This window comes from Oncorhynchus mykiss, chromosome 28 (assembly GCF_013265735.2).
Source record: "Oncorhynchus mykiss isolate Arlee chromosome 28, USDA_OmykA_1.1, whole genome shotgun sequence".
Lineage (NCBI taxonomy): Eukaryota > Metazoa > Chordata > Actinopteri > Salmoniformes > Salmonidae > Oncorhynchus > Oncorhynchus mykiss.
Window position 1 is genome coordinate 2236239 of NC_048592.1, and position 14645 is coordinate 2250883.

Below are 14645 nucleotides of genomic sequence, written 5' to 3' on the forward strand. Positions count from 1 at the left end.
TTTGATAGATTTTGTCATGATAATTATATTTCTGCGCACAGACAAATCAAATCAAACTTCGACTCTAGCCAGGCAAACTCAATCAAGCACATATACATTTTTTTTTGTTGCATGATTTCAAACAGTATTTGAACACAGGTCTGAAAAGCACAGAGAGCCAGAGATCCCATACAGTATTTCACTGAGCCCTGCTATAAACATTGTGACCAGGTGTTGAGAGTTAGACATGAAAATTAAAATACTGCAGTGACATAACCCACAAGAGTCACAGTTTAAGAAACACTGAGTGCTTCTCGCCACAAGATGGCAGTGTGGTGTTCTACAAACCACTCCAAAAGATAACTGTGATACTGCCAGAATGCAGCAGTGATTCTTTCTGTCAAATGTGTTTGGATGGGCTTATGAGAGTACAAGCACATACCCCGTTAGTGTTCATGCATGTGTTTGCATTTGCTTGTGTCTGTGCCTGAATGTGTGTTTGAGTAAGTATGTGTGTGTGTTTACAATATACAGTATATGTCCCAGTATCTACGTACCTCTGCCTCCCCAGTGCCTTTGCTGTGGGTCTCCCCTCGGCTGCTGCTACCACTGCTAGCGTCCTTGGCTCGGGGGGGCTTCCATGTCCGCTCCTGGGTGGCGCGGTTGAAGTAGTAGTGTCTGCCGTTCTGGTCCTTGGAATTTAATTTAATTTAAAATCTTGAATTGTCCATTAAAATATTTCATAAAGAAATGGACATTTGTCTGGTGGTTAAAAAAAGTTAAATGACAAAGAAACATAGGCCAGGCAACATGATACAGGCTTGTATCCCAAATGGCACCCTATTCCTTATATAGCTGGGCAATGGTGAAGAGTAGTGCACTAAATAGGGAACCATTTGGACGGCATTCTTAGATGATACGTAAGTTACAATACACGACACAGTGACAGTACAGACCTTGTGTGTCTCCCAGTCCCCCAGGACATGCAGTGGGGAGCTGGAGGGGTTGGGAGGTAGGCTCGACCGAGAGATCTTCAGCTCCTGAAGGTTAGAGTAGACAGGAGACTCCGGTCTACCACCCTGACCCGATGGAGAGACAGTCTGGAGCAGAGGGAAAGAGCGAGAGAGGTGTTGTTGAATGGCTTGTTTAATAGAGACAGTGGAGGAGAGATGAGGGAGTGAAAGAACGAGCTTCCGCAAACCAACAGTAGAGTCCGGCGATAGCAAGTGAAGGAAAGTTCCCCTTTTGCATACAGCTGACCTTCGTTATGTTGAGGTTGGGTCCTTTATAGAAAGGGCCAGGGGCCTCATTTATCAATATTGCGTAGAAACTATTCTAAAATCCTACTTAATTGAATTGAATGTTCGCAGGCATAGAAAAAGTGATTTATCAAACAATCCAACGTGCATTATAAGCAAGTCGATAGGAGATGACCATTGATATATACCAATTGTTCTTAGCCTTAGTATTTGTGTTTGACCTTGGCAATATGCATTGCGAAACGCCCCTCAATGACCATATATAGTTGAAGTCGGAAGTTTACATACACCTTAGCCAAATACATTTAAACTCAGTTTTTCACAATTCCTGACATTTAATCCTAGTAAAAATTCCCCGTCTTAGGTCAGTTAGGATCACCACTATATTTTAAGAATGTGAAATGTCAGAATAATAGTAGAGAGAATTATTTATTTCAGCTTTTATTTATTTCATCACATTCCCAGTGGGTCAGAAGATTACATACACTCAATTAGCATTTGGTAGCATTGCCTTTAAAACTGTTTAACTTGAGTCAAACATTTCGGGTAGCCTTCCACAAGCTTCCCACAATAAGTTGGTTGAAATTTGACCCATCCCTCCTGACAGAGCTGGTGTAACTGAGTCAGGTTTGTAGGCCTCCTTGCTCGCACAAGCCTTTTCAGTTCTGCCCACACATTTTCTATAGGATTGAGGTCAGGGCTTTGTGATGGCCACTCCAATACCTTGACTTTGTTGTCCTTAAGCCATTTTTCCACAACTTCGGAAGTATGCTTGGGGTCATTGTCCATTTGGAAAAGCCATTTGCGACCAACGTCTTGAGATGTTGCTTTAATATATCCACATAACTTCCTTCCTCAAGACGCCATCTATTTTTGTTTCATCAGACCAGAGGACATTTCTCCATAAAGTACGATCTTTGGCCCCATAAGCATTTGCAAACCGTAGTCTGTTTTTTTTATGATGGTTTTGGAGCAGGGACTTCTTCCTTGCTGAGCGGCGTTTCAGGTTATGTCGATATAGGACTCGTTTTACTGTGGATATAGACACTTTTGTACCTGTTTCCTCCAGCATCTTCAAAAGGTCCTTTGCTGTTGTTCTTGGATTGATTTGCAATTTTCGCAGCAAAGTACGTTCATCTCTAGGAGACAGAACGTGTCTCCTTCCTGAGTGGAATGACGGCTGCGTGGTCCCAAGGTGTTTATACTTGCGTACTATTGTTTGTACAGATGAACGTGGTACCTTCAGGCGTTTGGAAACTGCTCCCAGGGATGACCCAGACGTGTGGACGTCTACCATTTTTTTCTGAGGTCTTGGCTGATTTCTTTAGATTTCCCATGATGTCAAGCAAAGAGGCACTGAGTTTGAAGGTAGGCCTTGAAAGGCACAGGTACACCTCCAATTGACTCAAATTATGTCAATTAGCCTATCAGAAGCTTCTAAAACCATGACATCTTTTTATGGAATTTTCCAAGGCACAGTCAACTTAGTGTATGTACACTTCTGACCCAATGGAATTGTGATAGTGAATTATAAATTAAATAATCTCTCTGTAAACAATTGGTGGAAAAATGACCTGTGTCATGCACAAAGTAGATGTCCTAACCGACTTGCCAAAACTATAGTTTGTTAACAAGAAATTTGTGGAGTGGTTGAAAAACGAGTTTTAATGACTCCAACCTAAGTGTATGTAAACTTCTGACTTCAACTGTATGGTCAAAATCATCACTTTAAAGCATGTGGGAAAATACAATGCTGTAACATGAAATACATTGGTGCAACCCAAAATCTTTCCGAGACTGAAATAGAGATGCTTGTGTCAGAGGTTGAGTACAACCAAAAGGTTTTATTTGGCTCACTCAGTTGTGGCTTGACCAGTGAAAATAAAAACAGCTACGAAGACAGGATCTTTAGGACAATTCAAGTTGTTTTCGCAATGGCAAATATACTTCAAAATGAGTAGGCAACACTCACCAATAAGCCATCCATCCTCAAAAGCTCCCTCATTCTTGTATTTATGCCAACATTGCTGTTCTGCAGAATGAATGAGTTGTGTGTTCCACCTGGCCACCTCGACACCACATTCAGCAGCGTCTTTTGCGCATCACATCACCTGCACATTAAGTGAGTGGAAGCCTTTTCTGTTCACATATTTGAACTCAATTTGGGATGGTGATTTCATGGCGATATGGGTGCCGTCTATTGCGTTGTTTATATTTGGAAAATAAACCCCTCTTGGCTTCAACCTGTTGTGCGAAGGTGTACGGAAATTGTATGTAACTGTTCATTTTGCTGATGATTGCATCCAAAACATCGGCTCATCGAGGGCTGTGAGGTGCCGATCGGGAAAACTCCCACTGAAAAGTGCCCGTTGCTAAATACCAGAGGATGGATAGCACTCGGATGTGCACCGGAATAGCATGCGTTTGCTTTTCTAAAGTAGGTTTTAAATCCCTGCAAAAATCCTATAAGATTAGTTTTACGAAAGCGATATCTGATGAGCCAATCTGTACTTTCTGCAAAAAAAAGTCCTGTCTCAAAAAAATCAGATCAGCCATCTCTCATTCGATTTCCCATTAACTCAGTCTTTTATAGTATTTCAAGATTGTTTCCACTTTCACATGGGCCTCTAATTTAACAAATTAATATACTTTACATGGATTATTATCATAACAAATTAAATGTGGTCTCATATGAAATAGCCTGTCGACATGTTACATGAATTCACAATGGAAATATAATACATCTAAGAATGATGGAATTATTACTCTTACAATTTCGACACAGTGGTCCTTCCTTTAAAAATTGCGTCATATTGCAGCACAGCACAGACTATCCTTTTGTATATTAATGGAGGTGTGAATGTTTCAGTCTCTTAAATATAACCATTCATTCAGAAGGTTAAACCCATTGGTCTAGGCCTGCAGTAAATGAAATGACCAGGTTTGTTTTTCATTAGGTTATAATAATCCGTGTCTTCTGGGAATGTTAAAAAGTCCAACAGTTATGAGTGGAGTAAGACATTTGTCTGTCAGAAGTATTCAAATCAACCAATGTCAGCCTTTTAAATGCTTTATTATCCAAATGTTGAACGTGTGTGTGGGCGACGGAGAGGAACAAAATGGTGCGGTTTGAGGCCATGTGGTGGAGAGTGATGAGGACACTGGAGATAGGTGTGTGAGCAGGTGGGTCTGGGCAGGTGTGATGTAGTTGTTTGTGTATGTTTTGTATTGTCTAAAAATGTCAAATAAAATCTTAAATAAATACGCTTCTGATTATTCATTATGAATAGGATTTATTCAATTTATTTTGTTTACATTCTTCAATGTAACCATAATGTCACAAAACATTTGAACACACACACAACAGCAGCAGATTAACTTGGTCAAAACATTTCTTTATTAAAGACTATCAGAAAGAATGTTGGTACTTCATTATTTTGGTCCAAAGCCACAAATGAGTGAGTCACTCAGCTTTATGCTGGCAAATCCACGCTGGACTTTTTCATTCAGTTTCTTCATCACATCCGCAAAGACGGACTCCGTGTTTCAGAAACTCACTCTATATAGAGGAGCTATCACTCTTTAACACTGTGGTAAATAAAGTCAGTTTGCTAATTAGAATTATTTCTGTCTGTTTTTAGGGGGATAGAAACCAAAAGCCCAAGGGTAATTGCACTATTGTATTTATCCAAGTACTCTCTTAACTCCAGGACTACCGCCAGCAATTTTTGTTGTTATTGCCTGATGCAGGACTCTAGTGGCAGAGAAGAGAGTGTCTCGGACTAAAACATTCACACCTCCATTAACTTACGAAAGACAGTCAATTTGTGCCCCAGTTTAGACTACCGGTAGATCAGCGTTCTAACTCCCCCTAGTGATAGTGTGGTGCAATGACAGAATGACGCAATTTACCACAAACAGTCGCAGCATAAGCTCGAAACTTTTAAAGGAAGAACCAGTGTATTTTCCCCATTCACGAGGCTATGCTTGAAAAGCAGTTCCCTTACTCCACCACCTGGCAACATGTGTATGCATGGTCATGGCTATGTGCAAATTTACACACACTCTCAAGCAAACCTTCATGTTGATAAATATCACACTTTGCGTAGAGATGCTCCCCCGCATGGTTTACGCACATATTTGTGCCCATGCCCGATTGATAAATGAGGCCCCGGGAGTTTTTCTGGACAAATGGTTGGTTCCCTACTAGGCAACCCCTAGGCTATATAAAGTGTTTATCAGAGGAGCATTTATGAAATGAAATATAAATGAAACTGTTCCAAATGGAACTTCTCTCAAAATGTGTCTCTCTAAACCACAATGGGATTGGCATAGGCCTACAGGTAAACACTCGGCTGACCAGTATTTATTATCCAACCACCAAAACCATGATAAAGTAAATAATAGTAAACCGAAAGGGAAAAGGCCGGAAGGAAGGGAAAAGAGGGAAGAAGTCAGCCGAGAAAGGAAACACTAAAATGTATTTTGTACATTGACCTACAACCGGTGGCGTTGACTTGGTTTAGTTGGTTACATAAATCATTTAGAAGGAAGGCCCTCTGCAACTGCAGTAAATACAGAAGTGAAACTGTGTTATGTCTCACAAGGGTCTGAGTGAGAGGACTAACTGGTGTCTCCAAGTGACCACACACCTCTCCATAGTGTGCACATTTCAATGCACTTTAATGACTCAAAGAAGATTCTTCAACTATAAAGTGTTGGTTTTTCTTAACTCTCCTAGCGCATCACACAATAACTGTTGTTAACACAACCCTGCATCAACACCATCACACAATAACTGTTAACACAATCCAAAAATGGTATATTATAAATTTAAAATCTGGGTCAGGTGAGCAACATTTGAAAGCTTGTTCTGTTGCCAACATGACTAGCTATTTAATAAAATACGATATTACAGTGTTAGGCTAACCCAGGCTAACCCAGGCTAACCCAGGCTATGACGCCATGTCGTCTTGTAACTGTACATCAAACATAGTGATCATCAACAGTGTATATGACATGAGTTTTATTATATGGAAATGTAAAGTACACATTTGGACTCAAGAGTGTTTGGCAGTATTTATTATAATCCTCAACGTCTAAACTTTCAAAATACATTTGCATTTTCCTCACTCACTCAACAAACAGGAGGGCAGGGAGCTCAAGTTCAGAACGGCTGTCAACAAAACCCATACAGCACTGTTTAGCACAGAGCCTGAGGTCTGACGCCATGTCTAGCATGTTACTGTACAGCCACTAGGTTCAAATGTAGTCTTTTATCAGTGCCTAAATTTGTCATTTTCAACGAGTGTAAAGGCTCTCATAGCTCTCTGGTCCTAATTGACCCCTCAGGAAGCCACGCTGCTCTCTGTCCAACCATCCAGAGTGTGTGTGTTCTCTAAGGGGAGGTCCTGTCTGACTCTGCCATTAAGCATCAGTTAAATAGAATTCTCATTTGATCAGCCACAAAACCACAGGAACACTCCACTCTCTCAGCCAGACAGAACATCATCATTCATCTGCAGTGTTTGTGTGTGTAATTTCACTGTAGGGAATAATGGTGGTTAGGAAACTCCCAACTAAGCCTTCCCCGCCCTTCTTCTGAGGTGACAGTTATGTTTTTAAAATCGTCAATGTTATGTTGTCAGTTATGTTTTTAAATCATCAAATCAACTAGTCTACACTTTCATATTACCCTGATATCCCACCTCATATGACACTCATATGACTGATCCAGGATGTGTTCTTAAGGGTAAAGGTATTTGAACAAACAGTAGCAGAGTTTGCAGTTGGGTACAGTAGTTGTAGACTGGTCCATAGAGCCCTGGTTAAAAGTAGTGCACTATATAGGGAATAGGATGACATTTGGGACACACATAGGTTAATTTATGTTTTTACTCCATGTCATCAGTTGTATTGTATGGAGCCCACCAGCTGGTGGACAGATGGACATCTGGGAGCATGGAGACTGACTGGACAGACTGGGCTCTGGATCAATACTCTCTCAGTCTCAACCCTGAAGTACACAATGGGACCACAGGACCGGGGGACATAGAATGGTTTCCTAAATGGCACCCTATTCCCTAGAATACGCACTACTTTTTGACCGGGGCCCATAGAGCTTTGGTCAAAAGCATTGGACTTTATTGGGAATATGGTGCCATTTGAGATGCAGCCATTGGGTGACTCAATAGTGCTCCCTTGCGGAACAGACGTGTTCAATGAAATGATCAGACAATTATACTGTAATTCCACACCTCTGTAGCTTCAGTTTATCTGCTGTACAGTGATAGAGCTACTGAAATCCCAGAGCGAACACACACAAAGTCATTTGAAAGAATGAATGACTGTACCCTTGCAGCACGCCACTGCACTGTCCGCAGTGCAGTCAATTATGCAGCATCTCTCACTATCACTGTGATTTAGGAGCAGACAGGATAAACAATGAGCACATTCCAAATCTCCTAATTACAGCCTAGGCTGAGGGCTGCTGGGGGCTGATGCAGCTAATTCCAGATAGGAGACCTGCAGGGGTCTTTCTCTCACCCTCTGTGTGTGTCTCTGTGTCAGCCTTTCTCTCAGTTTCTCTACTTCTGTTTCTCTCTCTCTCTCTCCCTCCCACTCTCTATTTCCCTCCTTCTCCAGCTCTCTCGCTCTCTTTTCTGCCAGCGGGGCTGTTGCTGCATACTGAGTGGGCCACTCTCACCCTCTGGCTGCTGCTAACCCAACCACAGTCACACACTCAGGGAGAGAGGGAGGAAGAGAAAGAAAGAGACAGGGACAGAGACATGGGGAGAGGGAGAGAGAAAAAGAGAGAGAGAGGAGAGAGAGGGAGGAGGAGATTGGTCCAACAGTGACAGTGAATATATTAGCTTAATATTAGACTGCCCTGGCCAGCTTGGCTGCCAGACTTCATATTTATCTTGTATATATATATATAAAAATAAAGGGAACACTTAAACAATACAATGTAACTCCAAGTCAATCACACTTCTGTGAAATCAAACTGTCCACTTAGGAAGCAACACTGATTGACAATAAATTTCACATGCTGTTGTGCAAATGGAATAGACAACAGGTGGAAATTATAGGCAATTAGCAAGACACCCCCAATAAAGGAGTGGTTCTGCAGGTGGTGACCACAGACCACTTCTCAGTTCCTATGCTTCCTGGCTGAGGTTTTGGTCACTTTTCAATGCTGGCGGTGCTTTCACTCTAGTGGTAGCATGAGACGGAGCCTACAACCCACACAAGTGGCTCAGGTAGTGCAGCTCATCCAGGATGGCACATCAATGCGAGCTGTAGCAAGAAGGTTTGCTGTGTCTGTCAGCGTAGTGTCCAGAGCATGGAGGCGCTACCAGGAGACAGGCCAGTACATCAGGAGACGTGGAGGAGGCCGCAGGAGGGCAACAACCCAGCAGCAGGACCGCTACCTCCGCCTTTGTGCAAGGAGGAGCAGGAGGAGCACTGCCAGAGCCCTGCAAAATGACCTCCAGCAGGCCACAAATGTGCATGTGTCTGCTCAAACGGTCAGAAACAGACTCCATGAGGTTGGTACGAGGGCCCGACATCCACAGGTGGGGGTTCTGCTTATACAGCCCAACACCGTGCAGAACGTTTGGCATTTGCCAGAGAACACCAAGATTGGCAAATTCGCCACTGGCGCCCTGTGCTCTTCACAGATGAAAGCAGGTTCACACTGAGCACGTGACAGACATGACAGAGTCTGGAGAATGGATAACGTTCTGCTGCCTGCAACATCCTCCAGCATGACCGGTTTGGCGGTGGGTCAGTCATGGTGTGAAGTGGCATTTCTTTGGGGGGCCGCACAGCCCTCCATGTGCTCGCCAGAGGTAGCCTGACTGCCATTAGGTACCGAGATGAGATCCTCAGACCCCTTGTGAGACCATATGCTGGTGCGGTTGGCCCTGGGTTCCTCCTAATGCAAGACAATGCTAGACCTCATGTGGCTAGAATGTGTCAGCAGTTCCTGCAAGAGGAAGGCATTGATGCTATGGACTGGCCCGCCCGTTCCCCAGAATTGAATCCAATTGAGCACATCTGGGACATCATGTCTCGCTCCATCCACCAACGCCACGTTGCACCACAGACTGTCCAGGAGTTGGGGGATGCTTTAGTCCAGGTCTGGGAGGAGATCCCTCAGAAGACCATCCGCCACCTCATTAGGAGCATGCCCAGGCGTTGTAGGGAGGTCATACAGGCACGTGGAGGCCACACACACTACTGAGCCTCATTTTGACTTGTTTTAAGGACATTACATCAAAGTTGGATCAGCCTGTAGTGTGGTTTTCCACTTAAATTTTGAGTGTGACTCCAAATCCAGACCTCCATGGGTTGATAAATTTGATTTCCATTGATAATTTTTGTGTGATTTTGTTGTCAGCACATTCAACTATGTAAAGAAAAAAGTATTTAATACGAATATTTCGTTCATTCAGATCTAGGATGTGTTATTTTAGTGTTCCCTTTATTTTTTTGAGCAGTGTATATATAAATCCTTCCACTTTATCACATTAATAGACCATCAGGATAAAAGCATATCATCTACTTTTGAGTATAAATCCAAACAATGTTGACACTACAGAGAAAGTTGATCACAGGATCGATTTTAGAATGGGAGTAACTTGAACCCAATAGTTCATATGCAGATTCATGAGATGGCACTCTCTCTGCACAGGAATCTAATAGGTCTGTGAGGGAGGAGGGAAGGGGGGGGGGGGGGGGGGCAGGACTAGAAAAATGGTGTAAGTCAGGAGTTTCAGTACACAACCCCAATGCTGCACAGCAACCTGCTCTACTGCATATCAGTGAGAGTGCACAAACTAACATACATAAGTGTTACAGGTTTACCTAAATCACACATAAGCATGCACACAAAAGCAAGGTAAGTACACATATGTACACACACATATCCTGTCCCCTTTACTTCTTCCTCATTCACACAGAGAGCTGGATTTGATTGCACAGGCAAAAATAGTAACCCAAGTACTGTACTAACACCACCTCTCCTTGTCACCTACCTACTGTAACACCACCTCTCCTTGTCACCTACCTACTGTAACACCACCTCTCCTTGTCACCTACCTACTGTAACACCACCTCTCCTCATCTTATCTACTGTAACACCACCTCTCCTTGTCCCCTACCTACTGTAACACCACCTCTCCTCGTCCCCTACCTACTGTAACACCACCTCTCCTTGTCACCTACCTACTGTAACACCACCTCTCCTCATCTTATCTACTGTAACACCACCTCTCCTTGTCCCCTACCTACTGTAACACCACCTCTCCTCGTCCCCTACCTACTGTAACACCACCTCTCCTTGTCCCCTACCTACTGTAACACCACCTCTCCTTGTCCCCTACCTACTGTAACACCACCTCTCCTCATCTTATCTACTGTAACACCACCTCTCCTCGTCCCCTACCTACTGTAACACCACCTCTCCTCGTCCCCTACCTACTGTAACACCACCTCTCCTTGTCACCTACCTACTGTAACACCACCTCTCCTTGTCACCTACCTACTGTAACACCACCTCTCCTCATCTTATCTACTGTAACACCACCTCTCCTTGTCCCCTACCTACTGTAACACCACCTCTCCTCGTCCCCTACCTACTGTAACACCACCTCTCCTTGTCCCCTACCTACTGTAACACCACCTCTCCTCATCTTATCTACTGTAACACCACCTCTCCTTGTCCCCTACCTACTGTAACACCACCTCTCCTCGTCCCCTACCTACTGTAACACCACCTCTCCTTGTCCCCTACCTACTGTAACACCACCTCTCCTCATCTTATCTACTGTAACACCACCTCTCCTTGTCCCCTACCTACTGTAACACCACCTCTCCTCGTCCCCTACCTACTGTAACACCACCTCTCCTCGTCCCCTACCTACTGTAACACCACCTCTCCTTGTCACCTACCTACTGTAACACCACCTCTCCTCATCTTATCTACTGTAACACCACCTCTCCTTGTCCCCTACCTACTGTAACACCACCTCTCCTCGTCCCCTACCTACTGTAACACCACCTCTCCTTGTCCCCTACCTACTGTAACACCACCTCTCCTCATCTTATCTACTGTAACACCACCTCTCCTTGTCCCCTACCTACTGTAACACCACCTCTCCTCGTCCCCTACCTACTGTAACACCACCTCTCCTCGTCCCCTACCTACTGTAACACCACCTCTCCTTGTCACCTACCTACTGTAACACCACCTCTCCTTGTCACCTACCTACTGTAACACCACCTCTCCTCATCTTATCTACTGTAACACCACCTCTCCTTGTCCCCTACCTACTGTAACACCACCTCTCCTCGTCCCCTACCTACTGTAACACCACCTCTCCTTGTCCCCTACCTACTGTAACACCACCTCTCCTCATCTTATCTACTGTAACACCACCTCTCCTTGTCCCCTACCTACTGTAACACCACCTCTCCTCGTCCCCTACCTACTGTAACACCACCTCTCCTTGTCACCTACCTACTGTAACACCACCTCTCCTCATCTTATCTACTGTAACACCACCTCTCCTCGTCCCCTACCTACTGTAACACCACCTCTCCTCATCTTATCTACTGTAACACCACCTCTCCTCGTCCCCTACCTACTGTAACACCACCTCTCCTCGTCCCCTACCTACTGTAACACCACCTCTCCTCGTCCCCTACCTACTGTAACACCACCTCTCCTCGTCCCCTACCTACTGTAACACCACCTCTCCTCGTCCCCTACCTACTGTAACACTACCTCTCCTCGTTCCCTACCTACTGTAACACCACCTCATCTCATCCTCTACCTAACCTACTGTAACACTACCTCATCTCGTCCTCTACCTAACCTACTATAACACTACCTCATCTCGTCCTCTACCTAACCTACTGTAACACTACCTCATCTCGTCCTCTACCTAACCTACTGTAACTCCACCTCATCTTACCTCTCCTCGTCCTCTACCTAACCTACAGTACCACTACCTCATCTCGTCCTCTACCTTACTGTAACACTACCTCTCCTCGTCCTCTACCTAACCTACTGTAACACTACCTCTCCTCGTCCTCTACCTAACCTACTGTAACACTACCTAATCTCGTCCTCTACCTACTGTAACACCACCTCTCCTCGTCCTCTACCTACTGTAACTCCACCTCATCTCATCCTCTACCTAACCTACTGTAATACTACGTCATCTCGTCCTCTACCTAACCTACTATAACACTACCTCATCTCGTCCTCTACCTAACCTACTGTAACACTACCTCATCTCGTCCTCTACCTAACCTACTGTAACTCCACCTCATCTTACCTCTCCTCGTCCTCTACCTAACCTACAGTACCACTACCTCATCTCGTCCTCTACCTTACTGTAACACTACCTCTCCTCGTCCTCTACCTAACCTACTGTAACACTACCTCTCCTCGTCCTCTACCTAACCTACTGTAACACTACCTAATCTCGTCCTCTACCTACTGTAACACCACCTCTCCTCGTCCTCTACCTACTGTAACTCCACCTCATCTCATCCTCTACCTAACCTACTGTAACACTACCTCATCTCGTCCTCTACCTAACCTACTGTAACACTACCTCATCTCGTCCTCTACCTAACCTACTGTAACACTACCTCATCTCGTCCTTTACCTAACCTACTGTAACACTACCTCATCTTGTCCTCTACCTAACCTACTGTAACTCCACCTCATCTTACCTCTCCTCGTCCTCTACCTAACCTACTGTAACTCCACCTCTCCTCATCTCACCCAACATAACCTCTCCCGTTTGGACACTGTAGGCTACTCAGGGCTCACCTCAGCAGCATTACCATTAGCATCAGAGACCTGATTCTACACAACACCACTCATGCATATGATAAGCAGCATATAACATGCATGCATGCATGCATGCATTACGCAGGGATATATAGATGCTAGAAGTTAGCACACACTAATGATTATATGCAAGCTAAAACAGTAGCCTGATATTTTGCATTATAAGGTGAGTCATTACGACCAGGGGTATTAGACTCGCATGATGGATAGATGGTCTGTCACTGTAGAATCAGAAAACACTGTGGTTTATGGGAACCATTACATCAACTGCGTCCCAATTGGTACCCTATTCCCTATAAAGTGCACTCTTTTTGACCATTTCCTATATGGCTCTGCTCAAAACTAGTGCACTGCATAGGGAATACAGTAGGGTGCCATTTGGGACACACCCTCCTCTCTCTGCTAAATAAGGCAGAGAGCAAACAGAGCCCCCTTCTCCAGCTAACTCCACTTGTACCATCTATGTTCTGGATGGTTCCTGTCTCCAGTCCACTATTGATACAAATTGGTCAAGAGAGAAGGACATTCTTTTAGACAAGCCAAAACCAGTCGGCCAAACATTCAGCTAAATGTGTATAGTGTTCTTAGGCTGTAGCGAACAGTATCTGGTCATCCCAGCAGGTGAACCACCACCATAGCTACCTAGCATAGCGACCAGCTGAGGTGATAGCTACAGTAGCTCCAGAGGCAACAGCAAGGCAACATTAACCCTATTACAGCCATAGCTGGTGTGTGTGTGTCCACTACTGGAAAGGAGGACAGTTGTGTGTACAGCATTCTTTATACCCAGTGCATTGTGGCGGGCTTTCAGTCCCTCCAGTGAATGTCCCTCTATATCTCACACACACACTGAGCAGAGTGTGACTGCATCTGGGAGCACAGCTGCTGCAGCTGCTGCCTACTGATCAATGTCGGTGTGTCTCCCCTCAGGGCAATGTCTGAACGCCAGGGGGTCTGTGTGTGTGTGTATGTGTATGTGTATATGTCTCAGCAGCAACTGACTAAAGGTCTTCTCAGAATGCACCACGAAGGGATCCCTCCAGCTACTGTTTGAGGTTTGTTTCAGTGTTGGGTTGGGGACTGGTCACACACCATTACAGTCCAGTGGGTCATAGTGGCTCAGCAGTGTTCGAGGATAACTTGTTGCTTCAGGACAGGGCCAACCATCAACAACTTGAAGGAGCCAAGACAAATCTATGTATATACAGGTAACGGCCAAAATAAAATAAAACACTTGGTAAATTGGGTATACAAAGTATTTTGAAAGCATGTGCTTCCACACAGTTCTGGTGGCTCGTGGTGGCCCAACGCCCTATTAAGAAACTTTATGTTGGCGTTTCCTTTATCTTGGCAGTTACCTGTACCTTTCATCATCTCGATGAACACAGATTCAATACAAGCCTTTTCTTCATGAAAGACAAAGCAGGAAATCTGGTATTCTCCTGGAAGTCCTTGGAATTTTGCAACACTAGTTATTTTCGGTAAGCGTTTTTTGGCTGTTCGGGCACACAACATTAGTTTCTTGAGCCAAGCCG

The 14645-nt window shown here is 44.4% G+C and overlaps 1 protein-coding gene across 6 annotated transcripts in view; it reads right to left on the reverse strand.

Annotated features, from left to right (window-relative positions):
• LOC110508335 (rho GTPase-activating protein 12) overlaps nucleotides 1-14645 on the reverse strand; it is a 157229-nt gene that overhangs the window by 31465 nt on the left and 111119 nt on the right. For all 6 annotated transcript variants that reach the window (XM_036966260.1, XM_036966258.1, XM_036966257.1 and 3 more), the window contains exons 3-4: nucleotides 936-1079; nucleotides 537-671 (exon numbers count right to left, since the gene is read on the reverse strand). In XM_036966260.1, the coding sequence (XP_036822155.1) occupies nucleotides 537-671; nucleotides 936-1079 (279 nt within the window). The remainder of the gene's footprint in view (nucleotides 1-536; nucleotides 672-935; nucleotides 1080-14645) is intronic.